The following is an 18,793-nucleotide window of genomic DNA, read 5'->3' as shown; positions in this document are numbered from 1 at the left end:
ATGTGTTTCAGAAGCCAACCAAAAAAACTCAACAAGCTATTATAGCTAAAATGCTAAAGATAAATATTAAGTGAGTCCTTCCCACAAGACCAAAGATGAAAACCAAGGGATGCAGTAGTGAGTAAGAGGTGAAATAAAGATGGCCCCCTAAACATCAAAGTTAGAATTAGAAATTAGATCTGTGTTTCATTTCTGCATAATTGTTTCTAAACTAAAACGTTAACATAAATCTTTGGACTCCATACTTGTCTCCTCAGACCTATAAAATGTGTAAATCTTGGCTACTTGTTACTTGTCAGGCAAATGCTCTACAAAGGACAAAGGAGGTTGCGTGCTTAGCTGGTAAATGACAATTTACATAATTTATGGTTTTTTTCCCCAGAAAGCAAAGCATAGGTAATACGCATGAGGTCAGTGGTAGCCCAATATTCAAAAAGCAAGGAGGGGGAGTTTCTCTCCTCAGGCAGGCCAATGGCCATCAGGTTGTTATCTGTCTTCCTTTAAATGAAGCATTTGATCCACCCTCTTCTTTTCTTTCATATGAAAAAAGACCATAAACTGGCTATTGAAGGATTAGAGACCTCAGCACTATCTCCTGGTACATGCAGGCAGCTAAATGGAAAAGACCATGTAAGTGCACTGCAGGTCCCCTCTCCCAGCAAGGACTGCCAAGGGACCAGAGGGCTGACCAGGCAAATGCATGGTCAACGGCTGATGTCTTAACTAAGTGGTGTCCTAGGACAACAGCCAATTAGCTTGGAGACGCTTAAATTACTCCTGACTTATTCCATAAGCATAAACAACGACTTCCTCTCTCCTAATAAGTGGTCAGTAATAGCTGATTTTGCCTAAAAAACTTAACTAAAGAAGTAGGATTCTAGGAAATAATATAAGAAGAATAGTCTATTGTTTCCTCTAGGTTCAGAGCGATTCCTAAAAGTGACCAAGGATTCCTATGCACCAAATGTTTCAAAGGGATTTTTCTCTGGAAGATAGAATCCCTGGTGGCTTTCACTTTCCATGTTCTTTATTTCTTATTATGTTTGAATATTTCTCACAATTATTATGCACTGGGTATGAAAAAGATCTTTATGCATTGGGTATGAAAAAGATCTTTTTAAAGGTCCTAATAAAGTATAGTCAGTGGTTCACTGGCTAAACTTCAAAGAGTTTTTACTATTACTTTCCTGATCTGAAAAATGGACTTAAATCCAACTCATCTTAAAGTCTTCTCCCTAATGGAAGGAAATAGAAGAAGTTTTCAAAATAAATTCATGTCTTAACAGGCCCAAGGGCGATGGAAAGTGGAAGAGTAATTGACTCTTTAGAAATCAACTGTTTCAAACAGGGCCACTGGGCATGGGGTGGCAGTGTTGGCAACAGACCGGAAAAGGTCATGTATATGGATGTGCTGGTCACTCACTGCCATTATTCAGCAGCATGTGTGGCTATTGAAAGAGGATGGTGTTTCACTGACTTTCACGGTCAATATTATTACCTACAACTATGAAACAAACCTATCAGGAGGATATAAAGTAAAAAACTTCAGGGCTTGTGGCAGTACTATTGACCTATTCATTCATTTTGTTATTCAATAAACATTTTACCCAGAACTTATTAGGTGCTTAATGGCAACACAAACTAATAATACAGGGACTCAGTTTCAACAGTAGAGGTTGATTGGGCTGACCTCTTCCTTTCTTAGTGTTATCATGGGTTAGTGGTGCAGTATGAAGCTGATGTATAGTTAAAGGTAAAAGTATAAATGCACCAGAAATCAGGAGACCTGGGTTCTGGACCAGGCTCTATGACCTTGGGCAAAACCATATCTAGGACACAGTTATATCATCTGTAACTAAAATGAAGACAATAAAATCTACTTTTCACTGGACTATAGTGAGGATTAACTTCAATTAGGTGTGTCACAACATATATCTCTTAACAGAACATGGTACATAGATGTTCAAAATATATAACATTCTCTTGACTTGCATAAACCATCACACAGTAGCATGGACTTTACGAACCTAGCCATATAGTACATGTAAGCTCAAAAAGGATATATATAGAGTCAATGTCTGTTTCTAGATGCTCTATACGTTAGTGTGTTGCTCACTCATTACTGTTTGATTCTTTCAGCACTTTGCTAAATCACAGCCCCAAGAAGGGGAAGGAAGAAGGAAGGGGCTCTGCTCACTGGCTGTGAAGAAGCAGAGAGGGACGCATGGAAATGGCAGCTCTTCGTCTCGGCACCAAGGCTGTCTTCCTCTCTCCTTCTCAGTTGGATGACCACATGATTTATCATTCTAACTGGGACACTTCTGAGAGTGAAAAACTGTTTCAGTAAAAGGAGGATGTAAGTCCCCCTCACCTTTCAGGCTTACTTTTTGTGACTTTTGTTGTCACTTTCAAACTACGTCTGATATTCTAATAGGGAGGCAATTGTACAATAAGATTTTATCCAAGTAATCAATCTAAAATCCTGTATTTTTTAAAGGCATGCAAAAAGGTTACTTAACTAAAGTTTGATAAATATATATTAATTTTAGAGAGGATTTGAGGATAAAATAATTGTATTTTTATTATTATAATATATGCTTGAGAATGGGGTCAGCAAACTGTTCTGTAAAGGGGCAGAGTAAATGTTTTAGGTTTTGTGGGCCATATGGTCTCCGTCACAACCAAGCGGTTCTGCCCTTATAATGCAGGAACGTCACAAAAAACACATAACAGAGTGGGTGTGGCTGTCTTCCAATAAAAGTTTATTTACAATAATTGGTTGTGAACTGGATTTGGCTTTGGGCAACAGTTTGCCAACCCCTGCTTTAAACAATAGTTCCCCATGGATCAGGAAAATTTTAAAAGTCTGTAATTAACTCGACTTCTAACGTTCTATTTTGCTAAGGAATTATGTTTAAAAAAAAAAAAAGAAAAGCCATTGCCTGGTATCTTTCTCTCTTTGAATTTTAAATAGCAAAAGCTAGAAAAAGCACACATTCAGAAAATGTAGCTTTATGGTAATTTACCCACCACACAGTCCTTATTAAAAAAAAATTTTCCTTAGCTCAGTGAAAACTTTGTCATGAATGTCACTGGAGGCGGTACAGTAGAAAGAGCTTGGTAATTGTAATGAAAAGATCTGGATTTGAATAAGGTTGGGGGAGTACTAAGCAAGGAGGGATGAGCAGATCTTGAACAGTCCTTTAATGACACAACACTCTCACAGGGCACTTTCCCTGTCCCGAATCACTGCTGCAAACACAAACTCCAATACTGGGTAACCCCAGAACTCACCGGCTGCCACTGCGCAGGGTACCAGGCTGGGGGGCAGTTGAAGCGGTTACAAGCTTGCACCGTGTTGGGCTTGGGCTGGTGACACAGCTCATCAGCCAGGATTACTGTTTCATTCATCTCTCTGGAAAGTAGGTGGGAGCAGGAGACATCTCTGGTCTGCAGGCCAACCCCACAGGTGAGACTACATGGACTCCACTTGCCAATTTCCCACCTGGGAAGAAATCAGAGCCAGAGAGGAAGAGGACACCCTGAGCACTTGTGTAGAGAACAGGTCCCATGACGTCAAATGTTACCTAATGGAGTAAAAACACCTACCTGGGTATTTGGGAAGTTCTAGCACAAGATTGGCTAGGAATTCTATCCCAAACCTAGAACCCATCCTTTCCCTTCATGCTCTAGAATTCACTCAGAGTAAACAAAGTGGGTGATAAAATGGAACCTCCAATTTTTACCCACAAAATCACCAAGAATGGTCACAACCATGTCTCTTTTGATGAAACTTATAAGCTTCATCAAAAATAGGAGGGTATGTTAGATAAGATATAAGTTGAGTGCATAAAGGCGTTGGTTACCACATACTGAATAGCGGGTCTAGAAGAAAGCTTTCTGCTCATCTCTCTAGCCCCCATTCTTAGCAAGACTGAAAAATCTGTGCCTGTTTTTCTTTGGCTTCAAAATGAAAGGTTGCCGGTTCCAACTTCCTTCAAGCTTCCATCATAGCATAGCAACGTCTCGGTCTTATGTATGAAATATCATCACTGCCTGGGACTGGAGAATGTAACAAAAGTGAGAGTTGCTAAATAGATTACTCTTCTCGAGGAGGAATAAGTGGAGAGAACAGCTCATTACCTAGAAGAGGAAGTCAACACACAGATGAGTTAAGGGCATGAATTGGTCATTCCAAATGGCCAAGTCTTGACAAGTACACTTCGAGTGGCCTGTAAAAACAGTCTCACTGCAATTCCCTGTTGATGCAGCCCCCAAAGTGGGGATAATAAAGAAACACCTCAGTTGCTTGGGCTTGGAGTGAGAAATGTTCTTTATGATCAGTTTTAGGAAGTTCTGTTTACAGCGTGAGACACAAAGATTCTACAAACAGGAGTTAGCCAAGAAAAGCATGGCAAATAGATCCTTCAGTAGCTAGGCCTGCCTAGCTTTTGTAGCCAGCCCTGAAAATTGGTTTAAAAGTCTCTGGCTTTAATGTTTCTCATCAGGCTGTAAAACTGAGTGTAGCTTTCTCAATCTTTTCAACTACTCTGATAGGTAATTACCTTTCCAACCCCTATTTCCACAACCTCCTTTCCTACCCTGTATTTAAGCCATATCTGTAGTGAAGTACTGTGTTATCTTGACTCATGCCCCCTGGTTTTCTAGCTCTGTCTTTACTGAAGCTGTTACTCCTAATTTGGAATACTTTTGGTCTTTCCCTTGCCCCTCTAAATTTCTTCCATTTCTATATATCCAAATTTAACCCATATTTAAAGGATTGTATCCACATCTGCTCCAGACACTGAACATTTTCTCAGTTGTATTACATCTGTCAGATGTATTTTGCAGATGTATTTTGTCAGATGTATACATCCCAGATGTATTCCATCTGTCAAGGACCCTACTAGAACATACACCTCTTGAAGGCAAGGTCCGTGTCTGAGTCAGTTTTGTATCTCTCGCAGGGTTCTTCGTAGCTAATGTATATGGTTAATGTCTATGGTTAATACTTTTTTTTTTTTAGATAGTTAATGTATACATTTACTACTGGATAATTAATGTATATGGTTAATATTTTTTTTAAATAAATGAGCAAATGGAAGGGACCTACCATCATCATGAGCACCTTACACACATTATCTCATTTAATTACTTCCAGAACACTGAGTTGGGCTCTACTGATTTTCCCTATTTTAAAGTTGAAGGAATCTGAAACTCCAAGAGGCTGCTTGCCCAAATACCCATAATTAGTAAGTAGTGAATCCAGGATCAAACTTGGGTGTGTCTGGCTCCAAAGCCTTTGTACCTTCTATTATACAATATCATCTTATCTCCGGAAAATACCTTGAGAACTGTCCTACAAACGTTCATAAAATTTTAAATGAATAAAAGAGGAGAGGCTGGGTTGAATATATTTCTTTTAGATCCTTGTATGAATGTCTATAAACTTATTTTTAGATCCCTAGCTTGGATAAATTCCAAGCTTCAAAATGTTGTGGGCTATTGGTTTTAAAAATATGTCCACACCAATGAGGTAGAACGGATGCTATGTGACTTCCAAGGCTAAATCAGAAAAAGGATGTAGCTTCCACTTGGCTCTCTCTCTTTGATTGCTTACTGTAGGGGAGGGCAGCCACCATGTCATGAGGACCCTGAGACGATCTGGAGGAAAGTCCACATGCAAAGGAACTGGGGCTGCTCACCCACAGTCAGCACCAACGTGCCAGTGCCATGGGTCCCTGGCCCATGCTACCTTGCAAGCAGTTCTGCTGGACCACGGCTGGCCTTCAGATGATTTCAACCTCATGAGACACCCTGAGCCAGAACTGCCTTTCCAAGTTGCTCCCAGATTTCTCATTCGTTAAACTGTGAGAGGTAATAAATGTTTATTTTTGTTGTGAACTCCTAGGTTTTGGAGAAATTCATTATGCAATAATAGACAACTAATACAAGCATATATTCTCTCCCCAAAACTTGCATATGTTCGTCAAAAGACATATATGAGAAGGTTCAAAGAAGCACTATTCCTAATAGCTCAGCTGGGAAACAACCTAAATGTCCATCAGCAGTTGAACGGATAGATAATTATGATGTATTCATACAAAACTTGACAGAAGCATGAATATAAACTACTACAACAACAAGCAACATGACTGAATCTCACAGACATAAAACTGAGTGAACAAAACCACAACTGCAAAATCCATAGTGTGATTTCATTTACATAAAACTCAAAAACCAAAACTAATCTACAATGTTCGAAGTGAGGGTGGTGGTTACCCTTGGTGGGTAGTAACCAGAAGTAGAGTACAGTGGGGGGAGGGGGAGGGTTTCTGGGATGTGTTATCTTGATCTGGGCGCTGGATCTGCCTTCTCGGTGTGAAAAATCACCAGGCCATATGTGCGGAATTTGTGCACTTTTCTCTATATTTGTCATGCTTCAAAAGAGGATGTTTTCCTCCCTCCCCCCTCCCACTTTCAAGAGAAACACTAAACCGTTGTGGGTGTAAGGTAGAATCCAGCAACTACACCCAATGCTGATGACCTCTCTATGGATGTCTCATAAAGGAGCCGCTTGCACAGCGAGTACTGGCCCAAGGCTGAAACTTGCCCTAATTTAGTCCCTACACCGCTGCTGCCCCTACTCCTGCCCTCACCTCTGGCAGAAATTTAGTCACTGGGATCTTGAAACAGAGGCATCTGGCAGCCATGAGGCCACTTCAATGCTGCCGGAAAAACTCACAAAACAGACATATCTGCTTACTCATGATAAAGGTACATTGCTTTCTCAAGGGAAGGAGGGCAGCAGAAGCTATCTGTGTGTTAAGCACTTTGCTGATTCTGGGTCAAAGTATTTTAATCAATTTAGGCCAAACGAGGGAAAACAGAGAGATGCCCCCGCTGCTGCTCTCCTGCATAGGGGCTTCGATTGTGAGTGCTGGGTCCTGCTGGCTGACGGAGGGACTGTAGGCTGGTGGGACCCAGCCTGCGGGCAGGATTAGCTGTAGCTGGCAGCCTGGGAGACACTGACAGGCCTTCCCTGGGATTCTGGCTTCTCATAAGCCCAGTGCTGAGGAGGACAGGGGCTCTGGACGTCCGAGGGCGAGGGCATTTGTGCTTCTTGCCCCACTTCGTCTGGTTGACTTTAACTCATCTTTTCATCTTCCCTGAAAATGTTACTTCCTCAGGGAGGAAGCCCTCAACTGGGTAAAATGTTCCTCTACGATACGGTTCCACGAATACTCTCCATTTGGAAATTCTCAACACACTTGTTTTTTTCTTTTGTTATATTGTGGTAAGAACACGTACCATGGGATCTACTCTCTTAACAAAATTTTAAGTGTGCAATACAGTATTGTTGTCTCTAGGTACACTGTTGTACAGCAAATCTCTAACACTCATCTTGCTTAACTGAAATTTTATGCCTGTTGATTGTAACTCTCCATTTCCCCCTCTCCTGAGCTCCTGGCAACCACCATTCCACTCTATGAGTCTATGAATTTGACTATTTTAGATACCTCATGTAAGTGGTATCATGTAGTATCTGTCCTTCTGGGACTGGTTTATTTAACTTAGCATAAAGTCTTTAAGGTTCATCCATATTGTTACACATTGCAAAATTTCCTTCCTTTCTAAGGCTGAATAATATTCCATTGAAAGTATACATCACATCTTTATCTATTCATCTGCCCATGGGCATTTAAGCTGTTTCCACATCTTGGAAACAGCTACTGAGAACAGTGAGTGCTACAATGAATCTGAGAATGCTAGTATCCCTCCAAGGTCCTGATTTCAATTCTTTTGGATAAACATTGAGAAGTGGCATTGCAGAATCGTGTGATAGTTTTATTTTTAATTTTTGGAGGAACCACTATACTGTTTTCCACAGTGGCTGCACCATTTTGTACTTCCCCCAACAGTGTGCAAGGGTTCCAATTTCTCTACATTCTTGCCAACATTTGTTGTCTTTGGTTTCTTGATGATAGCCATCCTGACGGGTCTGAGATGATATCTCATTGTAGTTTTCATTTGCATTTCCCTGATGATTGGTGACACTGAGCATTTTTCGTATACCCGTTGGCCATCTGTATGTCTTCTTTAGAACGCACCTGTAATCTGAGTATCCTGCTCGACTATTACCTTGATGAGAGCATGAGGCTGTGCCTGTTTTGGTTTACCACTCGTTATGGGTTTAATTGTATCCCCCCAAAAGATATGTTGGAGTCCTAACCCCCAGTACCTCAGAATGTGACCTCATTTGGAAGTAGGGTCATGGTGGATGTAATCACTTAAGATGAGGTCATCCTAGAGAAGGGTGGGTCCTTAATCCAATATGACAGGTACCTCATAAGAAGAGAGAGAGACACCCAGGGAGAATGCCATGTCATGACAGAGACAAAGATGACAGGGATGCATGTACAAGCCCAGGAATGTCGAGGATTGCCGGTAAACTCCAGAAGCTAGAAGAGGCAAGGAAGGATTCTCCCTCACACGTTTCAGGGACCATGGCTCTACTGATATCATAATTTTGGAATTGATTTTTGCCTCCAGAACTCTGAGAGAATAAATTTCTGTTGTTTTAAGTCACCCCATTTGTAGTCAATACTTTGTTATGGCAGCCCTAGGAACCCAAACTGCGACCTCAGTGCCTAGCACAGTGCCTGGAACACAGCAGATGCTCAGGAAGGATGAGGGGACTCAAGCTGAGTGGAACCCCAGTGATTCGTCACTTGCCTGGTCAACATCTCAGCTGTGTCCTCTGAACAACCGCCCACCCCAATTTCAAGGTCCCCAAAGCTCTGAACACCACTAGGTTTTCTTCAGTGTGGTGCAAACTATCTGGTAACAAAGCTGGACCTGGATTGACATGATGCCTTGACAGGTCACATCTCACTTGATGTAAATATTTATACATTTTACTGCAGTAATAGTAGCCTGTTGGATTATGGTGTTTTTCCCCCCAGAACTCACTACAGATGTTACACACTTAACGTCTTAGTAATCCTAACATATTTCGAAAATGCCCCAAATTCTGTATTCCAAAACACATCTGCTCCAATGGTTTTGGCTAAAGGCTCTGTGGTTCTGTATATAGAGAAGAGTAAACATGATCACTATGATTTCTTTTAGCTTCTAGGCTTCAGGTGTTGGCTTCATGGTTGGGCTCACGGCCAAAATGTTCGGGAGACTGGTTCCCCCTGACTTCTCTTTCTATACTGTTTTCTTTCTGTTGAACCCTTCTTCTCCACATTCCTGTTTCTTTCTGCCAAAACCTGCTTGCAGGGAAGGCACTAGGCGTCGGGAGAGCACAGTGATGCCCTGTAGCTTCAGGCTGGACCTTGCCAAGCTCCTGCAATTGACTCCTGTCCAAGGGCAGGCAGGAGACAGGTTACCGCCCACCCCGCAAGGCTGGAATTAGGCTTCCTGCCCTCTGCCCAGCATCATGTGTCCTTGGGTTGGCCTGTCATTATAATTGGATTTTAGATTTTAGGCTTGGTTTCCTGATTTCCCCTTTGTTTTTCTGATGGTGCTGGAGTTCTGCCCAAAGTCTGACTTATTGGAACGTGGTCTTGTCACCCTGCCTGTATCTGGCCAGTTCTTGGCCTTGGGCACGGCAGAGAGACCCTTCGCCCTGAGCCATAAGCCATGATGTGACCACAACATACCCAGCTGACGTCACGTATTATGGCCAATAACAATAATAATACTAACATTGCCAGTGTTTACAGTGAGCCAGGTACTGTGCTAGTTGCTTTAAATGAGTTGCCTCCTTTAATCCTCTCCACAGCCCTGTGAGAGAGGTACTGTGATTATTTGCGTTTTAAACAAGGAGTTGAGGCCTGAAGACGTTAAATGATTAATTAGTCATGGCCTACAATGCCTCCTGCCAGGCCTCACACTGATGTCAACGCCACCTGCATCACATCAAAGTCTCCCATGACTTGGACATGGGGGTGCTGAGAACGGGGCTGCTCCCTGTGACAGAGGCCAGCACTGCGGATTTTAGAAGCCCCAGCTCTGCATTATCCCAGCAGGACTCAGGGCTAAGCTCCCCCAGGATGTGGGACACATATCTGAACTTACGTATTACCTACATCAACTCTATGAAGATGGTATTATCCGTTCTCCCATTTTATGGGGCAATACAACAGAGGCTCTGACCAGACGAGCAACTTGTCCGAACTCACACGGCTAGTAAACAAGGGAATCAGGATTCAAACCCAGGCAGCCAGGCTACGGCTTCTGAGGGCCAGGATGATGAAGACGGCAGTACAAACTAGATCTGAGATGCAAATTTTAGGATCCCCGGTGCTCACAGCTTCAGAAAATGACAAATGGCAAAATGACAGATCTATTCCTCAGTGATAGAAGCAGCCGCCACTGAAGCCGCCCAGGGTCACGAACAGTTGTTTTGCAGTGAAGCAGCAGTGGGACTTGGCAACTGAAGGGCAAAGGCAGAGTGTGGTTCCCCCGCGAGCATGTTTGTTTTTTTGTGAAGGTGGCTGTAAGAGGTAATCTGGGCAATCAAGGACCCACGGTGGTTGCAGCTTCTTAGCCGCTGGTGTTCGTATTAGCTACACAAAAGGAGGACTTTTTGCCTTCCTTTACACAAGGGCTCATTATGTGAACTGCCAAGGGTTTGCTCCCCTACTCTTTCAGAGAGGCCTCCAGCAACTCACTGTTTGTTACTGGTATAAATGCACATAATTTCTAACGGCAGACTCTCCCCACCGCAAGCTATTATCTGAAGAACCTCCTCTTACGCTGGCTTTTGCAGCACAGTAGGGTTTGTTTCTCCACTCCAAATTTTAAAATGCAGTTTTTATTGGGAGGCAAAATACCATTATAAATTTCAGTTATTTGTTAGATGCATTCTTTATACTTGTGTGTAATCCTCCAACTTGACATTTCTGCCCAACATTTCTACCTTGTGATTTTTTTTTAAGGTTCCCCCCAAAATATTTGTTTCCTTTACAATGCCTCTGAGGTCAGGAGGTAGATAGCAATCCGGCAATAATAAATCAGATACCATGGAGCGTGGCCAGCTCTAGAAATCCTAAGGTAGGGCCAAGAGAATCCTCCCTTCACCAGGGACACTATAACCCTGTCCCACTTTAAGCTTCTTGGACTATTATTAGTGGCTCCTCATTTATCTCCACATCTTCCAGTTTCCAATCTATCCACAGCCTGAAGCTTCCAAAACGTCAGTCTAAAATGTGAATCTGCTCACTTGACTTCCTCTGATTATAAACCTCATTGCAGCCCGAGCTGGGCTTTCAGGGGAGGGGGGCCAGGGTGTCCAGGGCTCAGTTTTGGTCCAGTGCACCCAGTGGGGGCAAGGTGGTGCTGCCTGGCTGGAGCTGAACTTTCTAACTGGGTTTTCCTCCTTCCTTCCCTCTTTGGCTTTGTAGGACCGAACTTTAGCCTGAGGCTTGGTGCGGAGTGGTCCACTGGCATGTGACGGGGCTCACCACGGGCAATGATAACTGGGAACCAAACATTCAGGAAGGACTGAACAAATACACAAGTACATGAAGGAGAATGGGAGCCAGACTTCTTACTGTCAGAGAGGAGTTACAGATACAGAAAGTGGGAAGACTAGAATAAACCTGATAAAATTCGATTGGTATTGAAAACAGTGTGGACTCATGATATATAATAGACAGATACCTAGATAGACGAAGATATATCAATAGATATACATGAGTATATACAAATATACAGATGTATATGTTTACAACATTTCCTAGCTCTCTCTGCTAACAGGTCTCGAAGCAATGACCTCTAGGTCTCCTAGTAGTATCAAGCATATCAAATGCCCAGATCTTGGTTTCTAAGTATCATTCTTCACTAAGGAACCAGTTCCTGTAAAAAGGGCTCTGGGGCAGGGGCTGGGAAAATGAAAAGTGAGCCTGGAATATCTTGTACCAGGAAACTGGGAAGGACTCAAAGAATGATGGGGTATAAATCAAAAGGACACAGGGGCCAGTTTGAAGGGGCTCTCACTGCCCACGTCTGAGACAATTTGACAGTAATGAATTTTAACTGTCTAAGTAGGATAGAAATTCATAAGTAAATAAATAAGAGAAATCTCTACCCAACAGTAGAATGCCTACTAATAAACTAGAAGGAATGCTAGAGTTTAGAAAGTCACCATTTGTCAACAATAACAACAACAATGATAATAACACTTGATTCAGGCAAGAATCATCAATGAATATTGACACTGGTGGATGAAAGGTTGGTGAGGAATAGGGTTTTCACTTAGCCTTAGATTATCTACATAAAATACTTGTTCCTTGCTATAAATATGATCAACATACTTATTAATTTTATGGTGGAAAACCTGGCCGACATCATCTTAACCACGTCCTAAGAGTTGCCATCGTCAGTAACGAACGGAATGGAACAGCTTCCCTCATCTCCTGACACAATGCTCTAAGAAGTACACAGCGTACTTCTGCAGCGCTTTTGTCAAATTTCAAAAATCACGAGGAAACATCAAACAAACCCAAACTGAGGGACATTTTACAAAGCAACTGGCCTGTACTCTTCAAAAATGTCCAGGATATGAAAGACAAGAAGAGACTGTCCCAGATGGGAGAAATCTAGGAAGAAATGGCAACCAAACACAAGACCCTAGATTGGATTTGGGGGCCTATAGAGGGCATTGCTGGGACAACAGGCAACCTGTGAATGGAGTCTGTGCATGAGATGGTGATACTGAATTCATGTCGTTTCTTGATGGATGGTTATTTATGACAACATTCTTGTTTTTAGGTAAGAAACACTGAAGTGTTAAGATGCATGTGGGATATATACCTAAAATGATTCCCAAATGGTCCCAAAATGTTAACAACTATAGAACTGAGGGGACGAGTATAAGGGAGATCTGTGTACTATTTTGGCGACTTCTTTAAACACTGAAATTATTTCGAAATAAAGCTTATAAAAAAACATCCACTGGCTCCCTGTTACCCACAGGCCGATGGTCAAACCCTTGGCTCGCCTGCCATGTGCTTCCCAAAGAAGTTTGAGTATATCTTTCTGGTGTAATCTCTGGTCACCCCATTCTCAGCTTTGCTGAGCACCCAGCAGAAGAGGACTGCTCTTCTCTGGCTGGCAGATGCCTCTCCCTCTCAGGTTGGATCTCGAACACCACCTTCCTCTCTGAACACTTTTCCGATGCCCCTCCCACAAGGCAGAGCTAGACCTTTCCCTCTCCAGCACGCTACTGTGTCTTTCCTTCTAGTGGCATTCTTTTCTTCCCTCAGGCTCATTGTCACCACACTGTAGTTACTTGTCTACTTATATTTATCTCTCTCGTTAGACCCTAACGGCCCTGACTTATTCAACTTAATATCTCCAGGACCTACTCCAGTGCCGGCACAACAAGGATGCCCGGGGTTGGTATCGTGGCCTAATGAAGGAGACCTTTGGCTCTGGAGTTGGATTCTCTGTGAATGAACCGTGCCCTGCCACTCTCTAATTGCATAACCTTGGGCAAGTTACTAAACAGTTTACTCCTATTTAAAATAGAAATAATAGCAATACTCCCTTCAAAGCGTTGTTAGGAGGTTTAAGTGAAAACGTCTACGTAAAGGGCATAAGCACAGTGCCTGGCACAGATTAAGGGCTCTGTAAACATTAGCTAATATGAACTGTCCTTACTGGTTGCTCAGTAAATGTTTGTTAAATGCGTGGATGACGATTGTGAGGACAGGGTTTAATGAATAGAGTGAGAATTCTTCCCAGGGTGAGTCTGTCAAAGTACCACAGGTTACAGAGACTGAGGGAAAGGACATTTGTGACCTGCCCACATTAACTGAGCATTTACGCGTACCCTGCTAATAAGCCCTGTGGCAGATACAGAAGTGGGGAACGTGCTCGCTACCTTCCACATGCTTTCAGCAAAGATGGGGAGAACTGACAAACACCCAGGAGACACAGCAAACAATGTTAGGTAAGAGGAATGAGCTAACTGCTAAACTATTGGGCTGAAGCATGGACACTGCAGAATTTCAGAAGACAGGCAATGTGGTGCTCATGCCACTTGCATTTACACGACTGATTGCAAATCACAAAGTCTGTCCATCAACATCATCTCACTTGATCCACCTAACTCAGAGGTAAAGCAGAGCCAGCATCACCACCTCCATCTCACAGACCAGCAAGCTGGGGCTCAGAGAAACCAGTGATTTCCCCGAAGTTGGGAAGGGAAGTCAGGTTACTCCTTCTATCCTGCTAAGTCACTAAGGATGGAGGATGGAATCATGAAGGGTCAGAGAGGAAGAATAGACAAGTTTAGGAAAATAGTTACACTCCACAGCAGATGGATCTGCTACAACCTCTGTGCTTTAGAAAGCTGCTTAAAGAGGCCTAGGAAAAATAAAAGACCAAAGGAGATGTTAGACAACAGACAGTACAAATATATTGGAAGGTCAAAAATCAACCAAAAGCATATATGATAAACAGCATGGAGAGAAGCAGGGCTCTCTATAAAAGAGGAGCTTGCGGGGCTCAGGAAACAGCAGATACAGCCACGCTTCTCTTGGAAGTCAGCCTGCTTGGTACAAGGTTTTGCCTCCATACAAATGCTTATAATCAAGATTACCAAACACCTGAGGTGGCAAAGCACTTATATCTACTGAAGAACAGTGTGGTGGAAGTGACGACTTTAGCCATGCCAGCTGGTCTCACCTTCTAAATGGTTTCTTTAAAAAAAAAAAAAAAATCAAGGTTGCCAACATTGCAAATAACTCCTTGGTGTTTTTTTGCTATTTTAAAAAAGAGATTAATGAATAGCTCTTGAAAAAAAGAGCGCTTGCAGCAAGATATACATTTACTCTCTCATTACAAGCATGCCATTTGCTTTAAATCTACTTCCTTCGTAGAGCATGTCAAACAGCAGAAGGGCCTGGAAAATAGGCCCAGTGGTACAAAGCATGTCCAGCCTTCTCTCCCACACCCTCCAACACTTCTCTATGGCATCCCGTTGTCCAAGAAACACCACGTGTCTGCTTACCTACAGGCAGTTTGATTCAATTAAAACTTCTAAGGTCTCCCTCCTATTCTCTGATCGCCCTGTCTTCTGGGTGATAGTACATTCAAATGAGATAGAATTTCTGCTGACTATTAGGATTCAGACAGGATTCCTGAGACACAGGTTAGGAGGGTAGATGATCTGCCAAATCACCTGTGCCTTTAGAAGTTTGAGATTTTAGTTGGCTTGCTTAGAATTCTAGGTGGAAATTTCCTATTAAAAATAGTCACAGGCTGGGAAAAACCGGCAGAACAGGTCTTCAGAAAGTTAGATACTTTCAGGAGCTGATTTTATGAGCCCAATTCTTGTTATCTCCGCATATCTAGAAAAGCCCTAAAATCCTTCATGGTGATGACTGCTCCTCGAGACTAGCAGAAAACTTCTGCAAAAAAATATGTGCTTGACTGCATGTACTCCCCCTTCACAAAAATCACATATGTACTGACCTTCCCCCCTACTTTTTTGGAGCAGTTTCTCAGAACTATCTGAAATGCTGTCTCCCAGGCTACAGTCCTCATTTTGCCCCCCAATAAAACTTGACTCCCAAAAAAAGAAAAAAGTCACAGGGTTGTCCTCCTTGTGGTCAAGATCACAGAAGGAACTCTTCGATCACAAACACAAGTGTCACCTGGCATTTTTCTTTTTCTCCCTCTAACACCCTCTTGTGGTTATGATTCCAGTTTTCTCTTTGATCTTAATTGATGAGCATCCTCACACTGAAGGTCTAGCGCTAAACGAACTCCCTTCCTCTTCCAGAATTAAATCCCCTAAACAGAGATGCGCTTCTCCAGGCTTAACCGTTTGCTGGCTTCCCAACACACCATTTTTCTTTTTCACGTCTGTGAAGTTGCTTCCAACTTTTCCTTCCTGGAATGCTCTCCATATTCCCAGCTCCAGGTCTGACTCAAGTCCTTCCTCGGGGAGGGTCTCCCTCACCATCCTAGCTCATATCAACTGCACCCTCTTTACAATCCTAATAGATTTACTGTCATTTGGCCCTTGTTTAGATTCTATAACACTGACCATGTAGCCGTTCCAAGTCAGGGCTAGAGTATCTTATTTGACATAATTCTATTTGCCTAAATGTTTTTCTCTAGTTATCATCCCAAGTAGAATATAAGGCTTTTAAGATTTAGGATCAAGTATTTTGGAGTTCAGAGAATTGTTTGGCATCCATCAAATCAGGCCATAAAGATTGCTATCTCTTTGATTTGCAGGGGTATTTCTCACTGAAACCCTACAAGCCTAAGAGTTTCTTCCTGTTATGGGTTGATAATGTCCTCCCCAAAAGATATGCTGAAGTCCGAACTCCCAGCACCCCAGAATGTGACCATATTTGGAAATACGGTCTTTTTAGAGATAATTAAGTTAAAATGAGGTCATCAGGGTGGGTCCTAATCCATTATGACTGGTGTCTTTAGAAAAAGGAGACAGACAGGGAAAGTGATCACGGGAAGATGGAGGGTTAGAGAGAGGCATCTACAAGCCAACGAACACCAAAGATTGCTGAAAAACCAGCTGAAACTAGGAAGAGGCAAGGAAGGCCCCTTCCCCTACAGATTTCAGAGACAGCATGGCCCTGCTCAGATGATTTAAGACTTTTAGCCTCCAGAACTGTGAGAGAATAAATATCTGCTCTTGTAAGACACCCGGTTTACGGTACTTCATTATGGTAGCCCTAGCAAACCAATACACTCCCTCAAGTTAGTTCTCTTGAGCAGTTTTTAATCCATTTATTTATGTTGTAAATGGAAACCTTTCTGGACATTTATATTCATGGGCTTTCTCTCCAAGTGAAATGCCTGGGAAGCTCAGTCCTTTATGTCAGGATCCACAGATCTGCTTCTATTGATTTAATCTCCTGCAAGATTCTGCCTCCTCTTTCTTTTCATCATAATGGTTTTCACAGTCTTGTAGACTAAATTTTTTCTTCCACCCATGTATTTGGCCATTCATATACATATGTGTGCCTATAGCCATGCATTCATTGGATAAAAACCTACTATGTACCAAGCGTTATGCTGAATGATGGGGATGCAGAGATTAAAAAAAAAAAATTCTTGATCTTAAGGGCTTTAGGAGACAACTACAAGATACTGTGATAAGTGCTATTCACTTATTTATTCATTCAACTAGTGTTTATTGAGCCCTTTATGTGGCCAGGCTCTACATGAAGGGACAGAATGGTAAAGGAGAGAAACACACACCCCATTCCCATGGGGCTCACAATTTAGTCTATGAGACAGGTAAGCATGAGGGGTAGGGAAGCACAAAAATACAGACTGGGAGTCAAAAGGGAAGTGATAGTCATGGAAGGCTTCCTGGAGTCAGTGATGCCTGGGCTGAGTCTTGAAGGGTGAATAAGAGGTGGCCAGGCAAAGGCAGAAGTAAAGAGAAAGTATTCCAGCCAGAGTGAGTTGTTAAGTTGCATTTGGGGAATTCCAGTTTATCTATTTCCATGCTCAGGGCTGGAAAGAATATTGAGTAGAAAGCCTAGTAAATCCTTGGAAAATTCTGGTTCTCACTCCCCTCTGTTTTCCTCGATGTAGTTATGGTGGGTAAGGGAGCCTGGAAAACAGAGGTGCCGTGGGCAGCCAAACCCCCAATGACCAAGATGACTTAAGCTCACTACAGTTCAAACCCACAGCCCCCAGGACAGTGCTGGGTAGCACACGTCCCATCAGCTGATAGCTGGATGCCCAGCCCGATCCCTTTCTGTCCGTCCCAAGGGGTGCCGGGCTTTGGTGAGAATCCCAACAGGCCCATGGCACAGAGTGACGTGGGGCTTTAAGCAGGTCCTCCGCCATGTTTAATCAGACTAGAAATTCATTTCAACCCTGGTTTAGCAGAGGAAAACAAAAGATAGAGCCGTTCCCCCTGGAGAGGTGTCTCTGTCTCAGTCACCAGGGTTTGATACGTGAGGAGTCAGGAGAGGAAGCAGCTAACTATGGAGGCTGGCTGTGATGAATTGCGTCAGTGCTGGGACACACACACACACACACACACACACACACACACACACACACACACACTGCGATAGGCAGCACCTGCTCTTTGCCGACCAAGAATGTTTCTATTCACACAGATGTTGCACCCACAGGACGCAGAGAGCAGCAGCCCGTGTACTCTCTAGCCTTGACGGGTGTCTTCTTGAGGAGAAAGAGGAAGGCCGTGCACAGATGTTTTCATATTTGACCACATGAAAATGACCTAAAGTTATTTTTCCAGTGAGGTTCAAAGATCTCTTCAAGTAGAATGTACGTTTTCCTCTTTGATGTTTTGTTATCTCAGGATTATTATCAGACTGAAGTCTGACTAAACTTAAACCCTCATATTAGGATTTATTTTGGCTTATTAAATCCCTCATTTGTTCTTGATTATCCATGATGCTCATTTATTGCTAGCACTTTTATGCCTGGAACACTATGTTTAAGCACGCTTGCATCTGAATAGTGCTGATGAATTGCCCTGAATCCCTGAGTGACGTGCATCAAGCAGGAGACGTGTGTGCACGATGTCAGAGAGTCAGACTGACCCAGAACTTTGGATTCCAACAAATCAGGGATGGAGTCTACTTCCACCTGTGCTTTCTAACTTTGGGCAAGTTACGCACTTTGAATGTCAATTTCTTTATCTGTAAAATGGGACAGCAACTGTGATAATAGCTTCCAGTAGTTACTGGATGCTTGCTATGTACAAGGTACTGTATAAGAACTTCACACGTACTTACTCATTAATCCTCACGGC

General features: G+C 42.7%; 1 protein-coding gene across 2 annotated transcripts in view; it reads right to left on the bottom strand.

The window, feature by feature from the left end:
• ADAMTSL1 (ADAMTS like 1) overlaps positions 1–18,793 on the bottom strand; it is a 1,021,102-nt gene that overhangs the window by 194,560 nt on the left and 807,749 nt on the right. For both annotated transcript variants that reach the window (XM_060300968.1, XM_030840590.2), the window contains one exon: positions 3,295–3,505. In XM_060300968.1, coding sequence (XP_060156951.1) covers positions 3,295–3,505 — 211 coding nt within the window. The remainder of the gene's footprint in view (positions 1–3,294; positions 3,506–18,793) is intronic.

Source organism: Globicephala melas, chromosome 6 (genome assembly GCF_963455315.2).
Source record: "Globicephala melas chromosome 6, mGloMel1.2, whole genome shotgun sequence".
NCBI lineage: Eukaryota > Metazoa > Chordata > Mammalia > Artiodactyla > Delphinidae > Globicephala > Globicephala melas.
The sequence above is the reverse complement of the archived record's forward strand: the minus strand, read 5'-3'. Positions and strand labels throughout refer to the sequence as shown.